This window comes from Geotrypetes seraphini, chromosome 14 (genome assembly GCF_902459505.1).
Source record: "Geotrypetes seraphini chromosome 14, aGeoSer1.1, whole genome shotgun sequence".
Lineage (NCBI taxonomy): Eukaryota > Metazoa > Chordata > Amphibia > Gymnophiona > Dermophiidae > Geotrypetes > Geotrypetes seraphini.
The window spans coordinates 53,479,101-53,498,830 of NC_047097.1; the positions used below are offsets into that span (position 1 = coordinate 53,479,101).

A 19,730-nucleotide genomic window follows, 5' to 3' on the forward strand; every position below is an offset into this window, starting at 1 on the left:
TTTAAAAAGATTTAGGGGCCATTGATCATATATTCTAATGATCAGACACCTTAAACACCTTGTTATTATATAAGATATAGGTAGGATAGGATTTGGAAATATGATATTTGCTAATTGGTTTATTATTAATGGATGGGGTGGGTGGGGAGGGATTCTTTTATACTTTAATGATTATAAATAAGAATGTCAAGTGATTTATAAAAATTTTTGATTGAATATTATACACTTGTTGTAAGATATGAAAATGAATAAAGATTAAAAAAAAAGAATAAGGGTTTTTTTAAATCACCGGCCATGGTGGTATTAGCTACGACGCTCATAGGAATTCCTAATGCAGTATCGTAAAAGAAGCCCTAAGTGTGAGGATTTAAACCACATTTCAGCTGCTATAATGGTCACGCCTAAAGTTAGGTGTGGTTCCCAACGCTTAATGCTGTTCTATAAACCGCGCCAAACTTTACATGCCATTTATAGAATAACATTAAGCACTATTCTTTTCAGCACTGATATTTTTTAGGTGACATTCATAGAATTCTGTCCATTTTATGCTGGGTATATAAATACAAGGAAGGCAACCAAGTCACATCAAGGTCTGCGTAGGGGAAGCCCACAGTGCCAAACTTGTCTCACAACTTATAAGCCAAATACAGTGTAACAAGTCAAAAAAGCATGTCACACTGTATAATGTTATAGGGCGCTCTCAGTGTGAACCCTCAGTGATAGGAGCACAGCTCCGACACTTCACTTCTGGGTCAAGGCAATAAGCCTCCACCCACACACCATCATCGAGCGCCCTGTGTGTGCAAGAATCAAAGCAATCAAAGTGAGTAAATAAAACTCAACACAACACAAGCAAGCAACCTGAGCGACCCCCACACAAACCCTGCCAGCCAAACCCCCTCAAAAAGCACGCACAAAATCACAACGAAATCAAAAACCATACCAAAAAGTGAAGAACATATCCAAAAATAAACAATACTTATCCAAAACTGTCACACCGACGGAAAAACCGCGCCAGGAGGAAAGGTTCAACCGCGCTGGTTTCGGGAGGAGCCCTTCTTCAGGAACCTGGCCTCCAACAGAACACGAGCAGAGAGGACGGCTGGAGGGCGGGGTGGAGGCTTATTGCCTTGACCCAGAAGTGAAGTGTCGGAGCTGTGCTCCTATCATTGAGGGTTCACACTGAGAGCGCCCTATAACATTATACAGTGTGACATGCTTTTTTGACTTGTTACACTGTATTTGGCTTATAAGTTGTGAGACAAGTTTGGCACTGTGGGCTTCCCCTACGCAGACCTTGATGTGACTTGGTTGCCTTCCTTGTTTTTTCTAGTTTAGGATTTGTTTGGCAAATCAGGAGTGTCTTGTTGTTGTTGGGTATATAAATACATCAGATATACAGAAAAAGAGCATATAATTAACACTCTTAGGGCTCCACTTATTAAGCTGAGATAGCGTTTTTAGCGCGCACAGAATTTTAGCGTACGCTAAACCCGTGTTATGTGGCTAGAACTAACGCCAGCTCAATGCTGGCATTAGCGTCTAGCGCATGCTAAACCCGCTGTCGCAGCTTAGTAAAAGGAGCCCTTTAGACGGTAATTCTGTAACAGAGTGCCCACCATATAGTTATACTGTTAGAGTAATTTTATAAATGGGAGCCTACTATACAGTTAACTCATTAATTCTACAACAGAATACCCACTACAGGTGCTAGTTGTGGCAATTATATTAAGTCAATTATATAAAGAAACTGCCTCCTTTTCTTCAGGACTGTGGAGTCGGTAAAAAAAAGTACCAATTCCGATTCCAGTTTCAAACATTTTAATATATTGTAAAGTTATCTTATACAGTCAAACCTCAGTTTACGAGTGTTTTGCAAGACTCGCAAAACTTGTCTCGCAAACCGAGTGTTGACTCAATTTGCGAGCACCCTCCCCCCAAGAACCGGCATCGCTCCCCCCCCGCTCGCAAAGGCTCCCCCTGCGCGAACCGGCACACTCCGCCTGAACAACTTGAAATTTACCCCCCGTCTGGCACCGGCACGCTGACCACAGGATGTGCGTGCATCTCCCTCTTGCCGAGATTCTTGAAGATCTCTGAGAATCTCAGCGAGAGGGAGAATTAGAAGGCCTTGAGCATGCGCAGATGCATACTCAAGGCCCAGCAGAGGCAGGAAGTTCTTCAAGCGGCACCGGCACGTCCTGTGGGCTGCGTGCCGGTGCCAGACCGGGGGGGGGGGGGCAAGTTTCAAGTTATTCGGGGGGGGGGGAGGGGGAACGTATCAAGCGAGTTTCCATTATTTCCTATGGGGAAACTCGCTTTGATATACGAGTATTTTGGTTTACGATCATGCTTCTGGAACGAATTATGCTCGGAAACCAAGGTTCCACTGTATTGTCCTATCAATGGCCAGCAAATTAAATTGCTCATATATTGTGGGGTCAATCCATATAATATTTCAAACACTCTAGCCTCAACCGGCAACCAGTGTAAAGCTATATATGAAGGTGTAATTCTGTCTGATTAATCAGACAGCTGAATTTTGTATTTTCTGCACATGCTCCTTATAGAATTACCCTTGGTGTGCTCTACAAAGTGATGACAGCAATCCTAATACACTTTTATTTCAGAATCATAGGTAGGCAAGTGAATGAGTAGATCAATATAGTATTGTTCTTTACTTGGCCTGTGCTGTTTGCCCTTCTGTCGGCTCTGTGCTTTTCTGCTGAAGAGCTTGTAAGCCTCTGTTTTTTGATACTGCTCAAGTTCCTTCATGTAGCGTTCTTTGTCTTGCTCTGCTTCATCAAGGTAGCGCTGCAACCAGAAGAGAAATTGCTTATAAAACTGTTTAATTAATCTGGAGGAGCAGGAGTTTACAGACCTGCCACGGCTGTACATTGTACTCTTTCTCAAGGAAACTACATAATGAAAAGGCCTACATTCTGCCTGCAAGCCTGAAAGCTATCAAAATGATATCATGGTAGGTATTTTTCTGTCTCTAGAGCAGTGATTCCCAACCCTGTCCTGGAGGAACACCAGGCCAATCGGGTTTTCAGGCTAGCCCTAATGAATATGCATGAGAGAGATTTGCATATGATGGAAGTGATAGGCATGCAAATTTGCTTCATGCATATTCATTAGGGCTAGCCTGAAAACCCAATTGGCCTGGTGTTCCTCCAGGACAGGGTTGGGAACCACTGCTCTAGAGGATTCACAATCTGAGTTTCACCCTGAAGCGATGGAGAGTTACGTGACCTATCAAAGATCACAAAGATTTGAACGGGGCTCTCTTAGGGCTAGATTCACTAAAGATAGCGACTCAATCGCTGTTGGCCAATTCTCTGGCCGATTTTCCAACAGCGATTGATTCACTATCACGTTTGCTTGCAAATGATTTGCAGGGAGGTGCAAATCATTTGCATGCAAACCCACCAACTCAATCGCTCAGTGAGCGATTGACACAACGCAGAGCCCTGACAGTAGTGACAAGAGGCTGCTTCCCCTGTCACTACTGTTAGGGCTCTGCATTGTGTCAATCTCTCACTGAGCACAGTTACCAACATTCGGGTTTTAGGATCGGTAAAACCCGACGCTAAATAGCCAAGTAATGTAAGCGAATCAATCGCTTGGCTAGTTTGCATGGGGTTTTACTCATTTGCATGGCCAGATTGGAAAATGGGCGATCGAGGGGAAAAATACGCAGTGTGCCATTTAGTGAATCGGGCCTGTAACAGCGATCGTCGCTAAACCTGTGAAAACAAGTTTAGCAACGATCGCTGACTTTAGTGAATCTATCCCTTAGTTCTCTGTTCTCTGCTCTAATCATTAGGCTACTCTTCTCACTCTGCTTACACCTTTTCAGCTGCAGTTTAAGGAAGGTTACATTCAGGTACTGTAGCTATTTACTAGTCCCTCAGTGGGCTTACAATTTAAGGGACCTTTTTAGTAAAGAGTGTTAAGTAGTTAACAGGCAAATTAGTACACAAGTTGACAAGTACAGGTACAATTCACAAATACACTGATTCAGTGCACAAAGCCATGGGCAGTGGCTCCTACGCGCGTCCTGCGCCTGAATCGGAAGCCTTCTCTCTGACGTTGCAAGGAGCCGCTGCCCTCAGATTTGTGTACTGCATCAGTGAGGAAGAGGGAGCCGGCCTGAAGATAACACCGGGGGTGGCATAAAATGGCCAGGCGACAGCAGGCCAGAAGGTAAGGCATAGCATGGAGGGAGGGAGACAACAAAGGTAGGGGGGAATGATTTTATTTTTGAATTTAGTGATTGAATTATGTCAATTTTGAGAATTTACATCTGCTGTCAGTGTGCTTTGTGTAGTTTAATTTTGTGGTTAACCATTTAATTTTGTGGTTAACCAATTTGTGTTGTTAATAAGACTATATTGTGTATCTGTAAAAAATGAATGGAAATAATAGTGTTACAATTAGTACTATTATGGGGGCGGGGTCTGGGGGTTAAGATTGGGTAGAGATGGGCGGGGTCTGGCCCACGACTTAGCCCAGTGTTCTTCAACTGCCGGTCCACGGACCGATGCCGGTCCACAAAATAATTCTTTTATTTCTGCCAGTCCATAGGTGTAAAAAGATTGAAGATCACTGCTCTAAGGTACCACATTCTTTAGTCACCACTTCTTATGTCCTTAGTTGAAATATTCACTCATTATCTTTCACACATTCTTTATAGTCATTATAATCATTCATTCACTTTTAACACTGAAGTTCCTCAGTATGCAACATTAAACTTGCTGATTTGTTGAAATCTTGGTGTGGTAGCCATCCTCATAGGAACTTATAATCGGTGATTATTCATTTCAAGTAATTTAAAAAAAATCTTTTCTTGAACATGCTATTTCATTATAAAGTGCCAGGGCTTATTCATGAACTATAATTCATTGATAATTTAGAAGTTTTAAAGTGCTACTTAGCTTAAAACATCACTGCCTCATTCCCCTAAGAAGTGGCGACTAAAGAATTATTAGTGGGATCATTTTGTTTTGTGCACCTTTACATCTTTGTGAATATTCAGAATTATCCCTCTAAGGTACAGCATGTACAACCACACACTGTTCTTAATGTGGCCACACCGCTGAAGCCTCACTAGACTGCTACTGGAGGTCTCAGTGGCCATTTTTACTATGGAGAAAGAATGGGCAGGATTGAATGGGAATCGCTCCTGCCCCAACATGCTGCTAGACCACCAAGAAGTCACGATAGGCTTTGGGGAGAGGAGGTTACTCTTGTTTGGGAGGGGGGGAATACTAGCTGTTGGCTGGTGGGGTGGAGGTAGGGCAGGTATGTGCTGAGGTCTGCTGGTTACAGAGGGGGGGGATTGACTGTGGCAGTGGCGGGGAGGAATGGCAGAATATAAACCCTCCTGTTTATATTCGAGTTACTATATTTCCCCTAAAAAGGGGGGCAAAATGGTATCTCGGTTTATACACTGAAAGGTTTATATTCGAGTATATATGGTAACTACAACTTAATTGTTCGCTTAAAGAGATATGCTTTCAACTTCTTATAAATAACTTCACTATAGATTTCATGCAGTAAATCGTTCCACAGCGTAGGGCAGGGGTGTCAAAGTCCCTCCTTGAGGGCCACAATCCCGTCGGGTTTTCAGGATTTCCCTAATGAATATGCATGAGATCTATTAGCATACAATGAAAGCAGTGCATGCAAATAGATCTCATACATATTCATTGGGGAAACCCTGAAAACCAGAATGAATTGCGGCCCTCGAGGAGGTACTTTGACACCCCTGGCGTAGGGGCAAACCAGAAGAATGCCCTTTCCCTTGTGGCTGCCTAAGGCACTTTAGAAATGGTGTGGCATTATCAGCTTATTGTCCTGCAATGATCTAAGCCACCTAGCAGGCGTATTCAAAACTGTTCACTTATGTACATATGAAGGTTGTTGTTCCCATAATGATTAGCGTACCACACAGATAGTCTTAAATCTACTCCCTTATGGTCACCAGGCAACCAATGATATCTTATCAACAGAGGGGTAACATGATCAAACAGACACCAGCTGTATTCTGAAGTGTTTGCAACCACTTAATCTGTGATTTGGGTAATTCAGAGTAGACTATGTAACCATTGTCCAGTCTGGAGGGCATATAACAATGTTTGTAATGCTTTTTCATCAAACTAATTCTTGACAGATCTAATCTGTCTCAGTAATCAAAAACCTCTTTTTGTCACCGAGGATATTTGGTCTACAAAAGAAAGGGCTGAGTCAATATTGATCCCTAGGAATCTAAATTGAGAGACTGACTAACCTGGCTTGGTAAAAGGGGGCCTTAGTTTGGCTGTTTCGGTATGGTACTGACCGCTGTCTCAGTTACAACACCTCATATGACCAGGCCCACCTAAATCACCACACTTGAGAGCTAAAAGGTTCTAGTATACTACTCAGCATTTCATGCACTAAGCTTCATTATCCCCTTTGTGCTCTCTAAACCTATGAGCAGAATAATTGCAAATATTTTGCTTTGTTTCTTTGAGCAATGAAAGCTTATTTGATATATTTTGTATCTACTGTAACAATACAAGCGGCCATGTCAGAAAAGATATTTGGAAAGGTGAGGAAGCCCAGAAAAAAACAGAAAGCTACTAACCTGGAGGGTCTAAACCAGGGGTGCCCACACTTTTTTGACTCGCGAGCTACTTTTAAAATGACCAAGTCAAAATGATCTACCAACAATAAAATTTTAAAAAAACACAACGCACACTGTACGCATAGAATTGTTAATTATCATTCCTATTCCGGGGTTTTTTCAAAGAGGTCAAAACAGATGACTCTATGCACTGTCACCTCAGTAACAACCATACAAAAATAGACAAATACCCACCCCCTCCCTTTTTACTAAACCACAATAGCAGTTTTTAGCGCAAGGAGGCTCTCGACGCTAATAGGCTCCCTGCGCTAAAAACCACTATTGCAGTTTAGTAAAAGGGGACCATATTGTAAAATATAGTCAGCAGATATAAATTCAGACACATTTTGATCACTAAATTTAAAATAAAATCATTTTTCCTACCTTGTCTGGTGATTTCATGAGTCTCTGTTTGCACTTTCTTCTTCTGACTGTGCATCCAATCTTTCTTCCCTTTTTTCAGCCTGTATGCTTCCTCTCCTCCACACCTCATTCCCTCCCCCAACTTTTTCTTCCTCTCTCCCTGACCTTTCTTTCTTTCTCTCTTCATGCCCCCTTTCTTTTTTTCTGTTTCTCTTCTTTCCTTCTGTCTCCCTGCCTGCCCCCTTTCTTTCTTTCTTTCTCCCTGCCCTGCCCCAAGCCACTGCCACTGTCATCGGGGAACAAGACCCAAACCGCCACCAATGGATAGCAGGCCCCAAAGCCGACGCCAATGCCGCCCCATGCTCTCCCTGCTTCGGGCCGACCAGCATTCCTCTCCCCGACGTCAATTCTGCCGTCGGAGAGAAAGTTCCGCCCAGCCAGGCAGCAATTGGCTGGCCCGAACTTCCTCTCCGACGGCAGAATTGACGTTGGGGAGAGGAAGACTGATCGGCCCGATAGATTGCCAAGGCAAAGTGAGTCCTGGGTGATCGACTCACTTTGCCTTGGCGAGCTACCCGTCGATCGCGATCGACCTATTGAGCACCCCTGGTCTAAACTGTCTATAGCCAAAACTGTGGCTTGGCTCAGATCATGCATATGGATCAAAAAATAACACTAATGCTACTCTTAAAAAAGCATTATTCATGAGATTGTATTTTCAGGCTGTTTTATTTTTTTTATTTCTGTGATGAAGGTGATATCAGTCTCTTACTTGTCTGGCTCCACTGATCTCCCCACATGAATATGTGGCACAGACTCAGATTCTGTGTTTGTCATGAATAATGAGACTATTAATATATATATTTTTTAATCTGTTTACTTTGTAAAATGTGTATCTTTAGGCGGTCCAAGATGGCGGCAGTGTAGTGAAATGCTCTCGACTTGGACTCTGGGCATTTTTGTTTCCTTATACAAAATGCCACATTCAAAAAGGAAGGGAAGTGTTCGGCCTGAGCCCTTGGCAGCTAGAACCTCCTCACCCTCTCAGCGTTCCATGAAAGAGTTTGGCTTCCCTTTAACCCCGCAAGCAAACCGGAGGCCAGTCTGCAGTGCCCTTGGTGGAAGGAGACGCCGAGGACTTGGACTTTAACATCTCCCTATCTCCTCCAGGTTCTGTGGCTCCGCCTTGTCCTGCTCCTATCGCGACTCTGATGGGGGAACCCGGTGATGGAGTCTCGGCTGGGGAAACCCCAATCCACGGGGCAGTGGCCGCGAGAATTGAGAAGGAGCAGAGTGAGCTGGGAGTGGTAGTTGATACTGCTACCCGGCTTGGATAACACTGGAGAACATTTGGGAAGCTCTCCAGACATTGAACACCTCAGTTGTCAGAACTTCAAATGAAGTTTCAACTTTAGTAAGTACTGTGACTGCTCTGGGGAAGAAATTAGATGGGACTAGGGATGAATTTTCCTTACAGATGAAGAATGTTACAGATAAAACTGATAAACTCCAAGAACTAACAACTGAAATTGTAAAAGAAAAAAAATTATACTTAATCGTAAGATTGAACAACTTGAAAACTACAATTGTAGATTAAACTTGAGACTATTAAATTTTCCTAAATCTCCGAGTGTGACCCCTATTGAGTTACTTAGAAAATATTTGATTGAAATTTTGGGTTTTTCTTCTGAAAATATACCTCCTATAAATCATATTATTTACCGGTGAAAATGGGAGCCACCGCAGAAAATTTGCAAAAGAATTTAGATGAATCGCCTTTAAACATCACAGACATATTGGAATCAAACTCTGAAAGAGCGACCTTACTAGTGTCCTTTGTGTATGAACAGGATGTCAATAACATTTTCAGGTTGTTTTTTCGTAATTTTCAAAAGTTATATTATGGTAAAAAAAATTTGGATATTTCCAGATGTGACTAAACAAACTCAAGATCGTAGGAAATCAGATGTAATTTCTTTGGGAGCTTTGTTCCTATTTTCCTATCCTTGTAAGTGCCTGGTAAAATATTCAGGTGCAAAATATATATTCTTTGCCCCAGAACAGCTTAAAGCATTTGTAGATATGAAGAGACTGGTAACTTTAAGTGTTTATTGTTACAGAACAGGTATTATATGAAGCGGGATATCCTGTTAAGCTATTTCTGTTTAATTATATTTTGGAATTGATAATCTCCTTGTTATTTTCCTGAGATCCCCCCATGCTTATTTGTTGAGGTATAAGAAGGATGTAATTTGTTTTTATGTGGATATTATTCTTCTTATAATTTATTTCTGTATTTCTATAACAAGAGTTGTTCTTGTAAATAATTTCAAAATCTTATAAATAAATAAAAAAGTGTATCTTTGCATTACTGTATGTCATTTGATTTGATTTGCACGAGTAGCAGTTACAGGTCAAATGTAAAATAACCTTACTGATAATTAAAATCACATGTACAGGGTTTTTTAAAAAAAAATAATAGAAAGCCTTAAGATAAAACCTGAAATATAGAAACAGAATTTACAACTCAGCATCACGTCAAATATTTTGGGCTACCATTTATTTTGGCCTGTGCTCTCTCTCACCTTTTTCTATAAGTCACACCTCACTTTTACCATTCAGTGCATAAATGAACCGACTCAGGAGTGTAGCTACCATTAAGTAAGATTTTGAAATTATTTACAAGAACAACTCTTGCTATAGAAATGCTCAGGGCCACATAATAGTAGAAGTTGCCTGAAATTGGAGTGGCCCCCCCCACCCACTCTGTGCCTGGTCCAGTATCTCCCCTCCCTGTGCATCCGCATAGGTCCGGCATCTGCCTACCTCCAATTCTCTCATCCTCCAAACACTAGCGGGTTGTGATAGATGCATTGCTGAAAGCTGTTGTCTGTCCAACAGGGCAATTCCTCTGCCAAATCCCACCCATAAGAAGTTGCATCAGAGAGGTGGCAGAGTAAAGGCCCCTCTGGACAGAGAACAGCCATCTGTGCTGCCTCTGCCATGACCTGCCAGCATTTGGAGAACTTAGAGGGAGGGGAGAGAAATGGAGGTAAGCAAATGCAAAGGTGGAGGGAGCCTGGATCAAAGGAGAAAAGGGGAAGAGAAAGAGAGTGTGTAGATGTTGGACTGGGAGAGAGAGACACTGGCCCAATTGGAGGGAAAGAGGCCAATGAACCAGAATCTCTCTTTGTTCTATGGCATACCTCTGTGTTCTCACATGGCCAAATACTAGCATTGACATTCAGAATGTCCTTGATTCAATCCCAGAGTTGGATTTTCTACATCTTGGATTTATTGGGAATGATACATATGTGGGGAACACGGTTGGGGGTGGGGTGGACATTTGTGGTCATTGCTCATGGATTGGAAGAGGTGGTGGAGGCAGTGGATTCAAGTCTTGGAAGAGGTGGTGGAGACAGAGACTGTCTGAATTCATGAAAGCGTGGGATCTTTTAGAGAGAGGAAGAGATAATGGATACTGCGGATGGGCGGATTGGATAGGCCATTTGTCCTTTATCTGCCATCATATTTCTATGTAACTTCAGAGTTCTGGAAAGCATACTGCTACATGGCTCTAGCCCTGCACCTTTAGTACAATGATCAAACTAGTTATATTGCAGCAGCTACAAACGAAAAATGCACTTATTGTGGTTGCAAATGAAGGCATATTGTGCCAGAGTACTACCCTAGTTTTAGTTGAGCACGAAGTACAAAGAAGCAGAAAGAAACTCCTGGCTTAAGAGAGCCCTTGCAACTAATGAGTATGTGTAACCTAGTCAGTCCTTAAGAATAATTAACCGAATCATAACCAGAAACTAGACTCAAGCCCTCACTTGTCCAGCACTGAATAAAAATGAACATAATATTTATGGCTTCAAGTATGATCTTTCATTGTTTCAGAGAGCCCTAAGTATACTTGGAACCACAGGTTTCCCAGATTATGATGCTCACCAGGCATTTACAGTACACTTCCCCCCTCCGTATTCGCGAATTCCATATCTACGGATTCGGTTATTCGCGATTTTTGACCAAAAAAATACATTTTAATTTTTGGGGCTTTTTTAGCCCTGGAAAAGCCCCCCTTAAGCCTTACCTGGTGAGTTTTCAGGCAGGAGCGATCTTCCCACGCTCCTGCTCCATGCAGATCGCTCACAGGAAATGGCTTGAGAGACTATGGGAGCTCAAGGCAGCCATTTCCTGTGAGCAATCTGCACGTGGCAGGAGCATGGGAAGATCACTCCTGCCTGAAAACCCGCTAGACCACCAGGTAAGGCTTAAGGATGGGGGGGGCTTACAGGGCTAAAAATAGCCGGGGGAAGCCGGGGATAAGGGCAGAACCAGCCCGAATATTATTCGCTGTTTTTCCATATTCGCGGGCTGTTTCTGCCCCTAACCCCCGCGAATACGGAGGGGGAAGTGTATATTACTTTTAAAAATGTGTCATTCTATAAATAAAATACAAAGGAAAGCAGGACAGCTCTAATCCCTACAATAAAGTAAATCCTGACTTTGAATATTCTACTAAACTAGGAAAACATGCATCATTTCCTTTAAATTATTATGATCATCTACCCCCTTGCAGAGTTACTGCTGTCTGTCTTCACACTTCTTCGATATTCCGCAAGGAGACAGAAAACTAAACAGTAAAACATGGAATGAACTAATCACATTTGTTCTTCCAATTTTTCAGTGGCAATGTCTCCAGCTATAGAATATGTGAGAAGTTGTGATGAATGATATTTTGAGGTTTATGCATATGTTTGGCACAATTACATCTGCTTGTTTCTCTCGGGATCTAACTTTCAACTCTTTTCTTGCTCTGGGCCCACAAGAGAGCTTGGAAAGATTTTGCAGTCTGACCACAGATTCATGATATTCCAGGTTAAAATTTCAAACAGGCTTTTCCCCCCATAACTTTACACTGTGAATATCATAAAAGTGAACCACCACAGATTTTCAGATGTTATTTTGAAAAAGCAACCCAACTTTTCATTCTAACTTCACTTAGAGAAAATTTGTCTTGGGATATACTTTTTTTTTTTTTTAATAACCCACAGCTGAAAAATAACTATTCCAAACTCTACTATCAAATATGAAGGCTCCACAACAAGAAAGAATTTATTGGTTTGCTGTTTGTTGCTAGTCCTGCAGTCAGCCCTCTTGGCTGTGGAATTGTCTTTTATAATTCCTGGAAGTGAAGATGACAAAACAGTCAGATGTTCCACAATATGTATCTAATTTATATATTATAAATTGAAAATCTGTGGGGCAGTCAACAGAGAGTGTGCAATAGAGAATGACACGGTGACAAAATTCATCACCGTTCCCGTCCCCGCGGATAACCGCGGGAAGCCATCTTCATGTCATTCTATAAGGAGAGAGGGAAGAATCGGAGTACGAATGGCCACAACCACTGACCCTCAAGCTTTGCTGTGAAGAATGCTGGTGTAGAAGGACTGAGGTTGAAATAGACACTAGAAAATGTCATGGGATTATTTCCTGCGGTTATCCGCGGGGATGGGAACGGTGATGAATTTTGCCACCGTGTCATTCTCTAGTGTGCAACAATTCTCTAGAACAAGGTTACTCAATTCTGGTCCTTAAGGTCCACAGACAGGCCAGATTTTTAGGATATCCACAATATTGTTTAGATTGTAAGCTCTTCTGAGCAGGGACTGTTTTTGTGACTCTGTACAGTGCTGCGTGCGTCTGGTAGTGCTACAGAAATAATTAATAGTAGTAGTAGAATATGTATGAGAGAGATTTGCATGCACTGCTTCCTTGGTACCCAAATCTCTCTCATGTATATTCATTGTGGATATCTTGAAAATCTGGCCTGCTTGTGGACCTCAAGGACCAGAATTGAGCAGCCTTGCTCTAAAACAGGGGTGTCAAAGTCCCTCCTCGAGGACTGCAATCTAGTCAGGTTTTCAGGAATTCCCCAATGAATATGCACGAGATCTATTTGTATGCATTGCTTTCATTGTGTGTTCATAGATCTCGTGCATATTCATTGGGGAAATCCTGAAAACCCGGTGTCAGGTCAAAACCGCAGAAGACAAAGGCGCGCGCCGACAACTGAGCGCAGTGCGGAGGCGCGCGCCGAAGAAAATGTTTTTAGGGGCTCCAACGGGGTGTGTGGGGGGGAACCCCCCCACTTTACTTTATACAGATCACGCCGCTTTGTGGGGGGTTTTGGGGATTGTAACCCCCCACATTTTACTGAAAACTTCACTTTTTCCCTAAAAACAGGGAAAAAGTTAAGTTTACAGTATAGTGAGGGGGGTTACAACCCCCCAAACCACCCACAACGCCGCCGCGATCTTTATTAAGTAAAGTGGGGGGGGGGCTCCCCAACAAAACCCCCCGTCGGAGCCCCTAAAAACTGTCATTTTCTTCGGCGCGCGCCTCCGTCTTGCGCTCAGTTGTCGGCGCGCGCCTTTGTCTTCCGCGGTTTTGTCTATGAACCGAAAACCCGACTGGATTGTGGCCCTCAAGGAGGGACTTTGACACCCCTGCTCTAGAACCATTCAATGTGTTGCATGGTTCACTGTACAATCATTGCTACCGAGGCTTTCAGACACACCTTCTGGTGTGCAAATAGTGGCTGGCCCAAGGAAGGTCGGCTATCCACTGTGCAGTTCTCTTACGCACTCTCTCCAAGAGCGAAATAGTTATTGGAAAAAAATACATTTTCGCTTTTGCTTCTTAAGCCTCTCATGGAAGGCACTCTCGGTTTCCTTTGCTCCCTCCTCTTAAGACTTTTCAAAATCAGTGTGCACGTACTGGAAGCTAATGACGCCTACTCATCTCTGTAAATGTATCACCGCTATAACATGTAACATCGCTGTATACGTACAGTCTCTTCTTTAGTATATGCCTTTTTATTACTGCCATTTATGTAACATCTCTGTAAATGTAACAGCACTGTAATATGTATCATCGCTGTAAATGTACAGTCTCTTCTATTGTTAACCGCACTGAACTTCCATGGTATTGCGGTATACAAGAATAAAGTTATTATTATTATTATTATATATAAAATTCAAGTGGAATCTGGTAAGAAAAACGGCACCTGCTTCTCCTCAGAAGGCAATTTACTCCACTCACTGCCCAGCATCCTGGTGATTTCTGGGAAAGGGGCCTCAGGCCTCTCTGCTCGCAGCTGCTCCCGTCGCTCATTCATGAAGCGCACATAACCTGTGAGAGGAGCTTTTGGGGCGTTACTGTCCCGCAGAGGCTTCTTCCTCTTCCTCCCTTTGGACCAGCCACTGCGCCTACGTCTTTGCTATAAAGTGAGAAGGAAAAGAAAATATTTGAACTAATTGATCCTGGTCTCATCTAAATCCTTGCAAGACACAACCCTTTAGAATAATCATTGACTTCAGAATGTGGTACAAAAATAGATCTCTAGCTTGAACTGTACTAAAATAAACAACTAACTAGCCAGTCTTACTTGCAAGGCAACTCAGCCTCCGATGCTCAAAAGAGTTCTCAGAGGCTATCACAATAGCAACCACCAAGAACCCTATGCAAATGCATTAAAAGGAGCTCATTAGTATTATAATGAGAACTCCTAGTACAAGTGGTCAATAAATTGGATTATGTATTTCGTATGTCCAAATTAACTGCAATGAAACGTCATAATTTGGGTATGTTCCTGCATCGGTGGAAGCCGTATATTGATTGGAAGGCCCGGAGGGAGAGTTGAATACTTTATCTCTATTTTCTTTTCTGGTTTCTAGGTTTTGAAAAACTTTTCTTTCTCTTTTTGTATACCATCTTTATTTAGTATCCAGGACCTGGGGGGAGGGTAGTGGGAGGGGGGGGGGGCGGGTGAGCTTCTGGTACTGTTTTAATTATTGCAATATGTTGCCATTGTCACAAAGTTATGTCACAACAGTTTGGTTTGTACTGGAGTTTTGGGTATGTTATATACTTTGTATGTTTTCAATTTTTCAATAAAAAAAATCTAAAAAAAAAAATAAAAATTGAGAACTCCTTGTAATGCACAGAAGGGAACGCCCACCATACTGGGTCAAATTTTCTAGCAGGTCTGGAGCTGTCAGTAACTGTGTGTCTGCGGTGTGAGTGTAAGTCCCACACCTTTAGTCCAAATGCAGCTGTTAGGAGTGGACACACACTCACAAAACAGAAGCACAACAGCTGCGTCCATATCGGATGTTAGAACAAACATACAAACAAACAAAAAAACACTTTAATAAACTGCTTGCGAGCTCCGGGAAAAGATGAGTAGAAAAATAAAATCACCAGACAACAGAGGTAGGAAAAGTGATTTTAGTTTCAATTTAGTGATCGAAATGTGTCCATTTTCAGAATTTACATCTGCTAATTCTTTATTTTTCACTGTTCAGGAAGAAATGCATTTCTGTTTCTCTGTTGTACTGCATGCAGAATCTGGCATCTTAGGGTTTCATTTGTACATATTAAGACTTTTAGCTTGTGGTCCTGTATTTGCATAGGGTTTATCTAAGCTCTGCACGTGTGACCAAGGCCAGGTGTTCTGTTCCCTCTAAGCTGAGCAGGAGTCCTCCACCCACAGTCTCACCAATAGAGGGTGCTGTTTTACTGTCACATTTTTCAATTGTGAGGGACAGGCAAGTTCTGCAGGACTCCAGGGAACATACCTGTCCTTAGCGACTGAAAATATTCCACCCCCTAGTGGTAGCAATGCAGCTGGAGGACACCTGCTCAGCTTAGAGGGAACACTTCTGAATGTCGCAAAGCGTTTTTGGTGTCATGGTCCCAAGTAGGAAGATATTTGGCGGCAATATGTCCAGGGTTTGGAATGCCCCGAGCTCGGGGCTGCGTCTGGAGCGCCTCTGCACATGTATGGATGTCAATGTGATGCGATGCCCACGCACGCACAGAGGCCCTCTAGACGTAGGCCGGAGCTCAGGGAAGAAAACATGAGGTTTGTGTGGGGGTGGGGCCACATGTCCTCTTTTTTTTTTAAGAGGAAATCTGGTAACCCTAACGAGAGATGATACACAGTAATGTGAACTGCACATAACATACACTTCTCCCTCGTTATTCGCGGGGGATACGGGCAGAGCTGGACCGCGAATGGCGAAAAACCTCAATTATCCGGCTCTGATCCAACCCCCACCTCCCTGCCGCCTTCCCGGCCTTACCTGGTGGTCTAGAGGGCTTTCGGGGCAGGAGCGATCTTCCTACGCTCCTGCCCCGTGCAGATCGCCATGAGGAAATGGCTGCTGTGAGTTCCCGTAGTCTCTCGAGACTACGTCGGAAACTCCCTACAGCCATTTCCTCATGGCGATCTGCACGGGGCAGGAGCGTAGGAAGATCGCTCCTGCCCCGAAAGCCCTCTAGACCACCAGGTAAGGCCAGGAAGGTGGCAGGGAGGTCAAAAATGTTTTTTTTTAATTTTCCCCCTCCCCAGAAAAAAAATCGCGATTATGTGAAATTGCGAGTGCAGAAACTGCGAATGGGGAGGGGGAAGTGTAGTAAGTATTCTCCACACTAAAATCAATTTTACTTTAGCACACAAAGAAAAGCCATAGTAGCCATATGAGAAAAATTTAAAGATATATGTCATCAGAAAATTCCAAAACTACATCCATACCGTTTATGAATGTGGAGAAATCGTTTGCGGCCCTACCTCATTCTCTTGCTTCTGCTCACTGCTCTCCGCTGTATTGGATGACTCATTTTGCAGAAGCTGGGCCTGAGAAAGGTCTTCTGCAAACTCTGTCTTGTTGCAAGACTGCGTGGCTACAGCACCGTATGAGCCATCAGAGTGGGCTGCCCTGTAGGATCAGTTTGCTGTTATCAGTACATGAAAGTTGGTAGTGGAAGCAGATAACCAAACGCAGAGTATTAAAGATGCCAGAAATACTCAGTCTAGCCTGAGAGATAAACAGGAAACTTTCTTTCAGCCCCTGCTTTATTCCTTGAAAAAGAGAATTGCCAGCAGCCACGCCCTTCGCTGGAAAACTAGGAGTCCTGCAGCTGTTTCCAATAGGCAAACTTAACCTTTTCCTATCGTGTGTCCCGGATGATGGGACATTCCAAAAATGCCTTCATGGATAAACAGTCTGTATGGACAAATATAGAGCCAGGAACACAAAATATCTGAATTTACAGACTTATGACTTATTTACATTATGGGCTCCTTTTATCAAGGCACGCTACGGGGGTTAGCGCTTTGGACATTTCATCACGGGCTAACCCCCGCGGCAGCCTAAAATCCTAACGCCTCGTCAACGGAGGAGTTAGGTACTAGCGCGGCAGGCGGTTTAACGCGTGGTATTCTGCGCGTTAAACCGCTAAGGCGCCTTTCAAAAAGAACCCCTATGTTTACAATAGCCGTAAATGATAACGGTGAATAATACAAAATTTTGCTAAAATAATTACGATTGGAACCAGCGCAACGTAAAATTTGTCTATTAAGTAAAGTGTGGGGGGGGTTTCCCCCCCCACCCCCCCACTTCGAAGCACTAAAAACAGTAATTTAGAGCGGTGCGGCGGCGCGCGCTGCGCTCAATTGTCTGGGCGCGCCTTTGTCCCGGCGCGCTTTTGACCTGACACCCAAAAATAGTATGCTTATTCTTTCTCTCAGTTATGTTGTTTCCACGTATGAGTTAATAGCGCCTCTAAGCATGTATATTTTTTATTTTTAGTACTTTGGGTAAAAAGAATCGGGACTCTTCATTTTTCAAACTGCTAATTTCGTTTAACTACATCAAGGGGTCCTTTTACAAAGGTGCGTTATGGGTTTTATCGCACGCTAACCATGCGCTAAATGCATGTGATCCCATGGATGCGTTAGGTTTTAGCGCACGCTAAACACGCGCTAAAACGCTTAGCACGCCTTTGTAAAAGGACCCCTAAATAAAACACAGGTTCAACATATACACATTTTGTTCCAGTACAGAAAACTGCCAGGAGCTAAGACAGGGATGGGCAACCTTTTACACACGGTGTCAGGTCAAAAGCGCGCCGGGACAAAGGCGCGAGCAGACAACTGAGCGCAGCGCGGAGGTGCGCGCTGAAGAAAAAGACTGTTTTTAGGGGCTACGACGGGGGATGTGGGGGGGAACCCCCCACTTTACTTTATACAGATCGCGCCGCGTTGTGGGGGCGTTGTGGGGGGTTGTAACCCCCCACATTTTACTGAAAACCTAACTTTTTCCCTGTTTTTAGGGAAAAAGTTACGTTTTCACTAAAATGTGGGGGGTTTCAACCCCCAAACCCCCCGCAACGCCGCCGCGATCTGTATTAAGTAAAGTGGGGGGGGGGCTCTCCAACAAAACCCCTCGTCGCAGCCCCTAAAAACAGTCTTTTTCTTCGGCGCGCACCTCCATCTTGCGCTCAGTTGTCGGCGCGCGCCTTTGTCTTCTGCGTTACTATCTATGAACCTTTACACACAGAGGGCTTCACGAATGTCAGCACGGGCTACAACATTATTTGATGTCAAAAAGAAACACGCTTAGTGAGAGTTCCACATACCTTCTGTAATAAATGAATAAGCAAACAGCTGGAGTGAATACCGTATTTTCACGCATATAACGCGCGCGTTATACACGATTTTACAAACCGAGCATAACATGTGCGTTATATGCGTGAGCGCATTTTACAATTTTTTTTTTACATTGCTGGTTCCCCTCCCCCTCCACCCGACGTCCGATTCATCCCCCAGCCCTGAAAGCCTGATGCCCCACCCCGAAGGACCGTTGGCTCCCCCACCCTGAAGGACCGCTCGCACCCTACCCCGACATCCGATTCATCCCCCAGCCCCCCCGCACCGTTTGCGGTGGAGAAGCAGCCTACCGTGGGTTCGCGATGCCAGTGAGCCCTGCTGCTTCCTCTGCCGGCGGTCCCACCCCTTCTTTGAGCCCTGCGCTGCTTCCTCTGCCGCGGTCCCGCCCTTTCTCTGACGTCAGAGAAAGGGCGGGACCACGGCAGAGGAAGCAGCAGGGCTCACTGGCGTCGCGAACCCACGGTAGGCTGCTTCTCCACCACAAACGGTGCAGGTGGGCTGGGGGATGAATCAGACGCGGGGGGGGGGTGCGAGCGGTCTTTCAGGGTGGGGGGCCAGCGGTCCTTCGGGGTGGGGCAACAGGCTTTCAGGGTGGGGCGGGCCTTCAAGGGGGGGGACGGGACTTCAAGGGCAGGGCGGCGAGAGGAGAGTTGGGGCGGCAAGCAGCAGGCGCGGTATACCAAAATTTTCTTACATAAATTCCTTGTTCCTGCGCACTATACCCGTGTGCGCGTTATATGCGTGAAAATACGGTACTCTGAAAATATTTGTAAAACACAGTACTTAAAATTGCCAAACTCTGGTTAATAACATTTTCTGTGTATACTTTCCACGGTCTCTCAGGCTGCATGAAGTGCAATAGCGGACCATATCTACCTCAAAAGCCACTGGCTGCTCACCTCTGGGTTAAGAGAACAGGCTGCAAGGATATGAGTTTCTTGGCTCTACTAACAGCTTTTTGACCCCTCAATTTTCATCTCCACTGAAACTCATGCATGCTTATTTGATCTGCTTTTGCAGTATTAACCATGCTATGGCTATGTTCAGACAGAAGCCCTTTTTTTTTACAGGACCGCCCAAGTAGAGCCTAGAGAATGACTGAACCTGATTGTGATATGAAAAATAAACGTTTCTCTCTCATACTCAGAATCTCTTCTGGTTCCATTG

General features: G+C 43.9%; 1 protein-coding gene across 4 annotated transcripts in view; it reads right to left on the bottom strand.

Moving 5' to 3' along the window:
• The window catches only part of HMG20A (high mobility group 20A), a 79,822-nt gene that overhangs the window by 36,242 nt on the left and 23,850 nt on the right, over positions 1 to 19,730 (bottom strand). For all 4 annotated transcript variants that reach the window (XM_033920862.1, XM_033920861.1, XM_033920863.1 and 1 more), the window contains exons 3-5: positions 16,683 to 16,830; positions 14,115 to 14,327; positions 2,682 to 2,814 (exon numbers count right to left, since the gene is read on the bottom strand). In XM_033920862.1, coding sequence (XP_033776753.1) covers positions 2,682 to 2,814; positions 14,115 to 14,327; positions 16,683 to 16,830 — 494 coding nt within the window. The remainder of the gene's footprint in view (positions 1 to 2,681; positions 2,815 to 14,114; positions 14,328 to 16,682; positions 16,831 to 19,730) is intronic.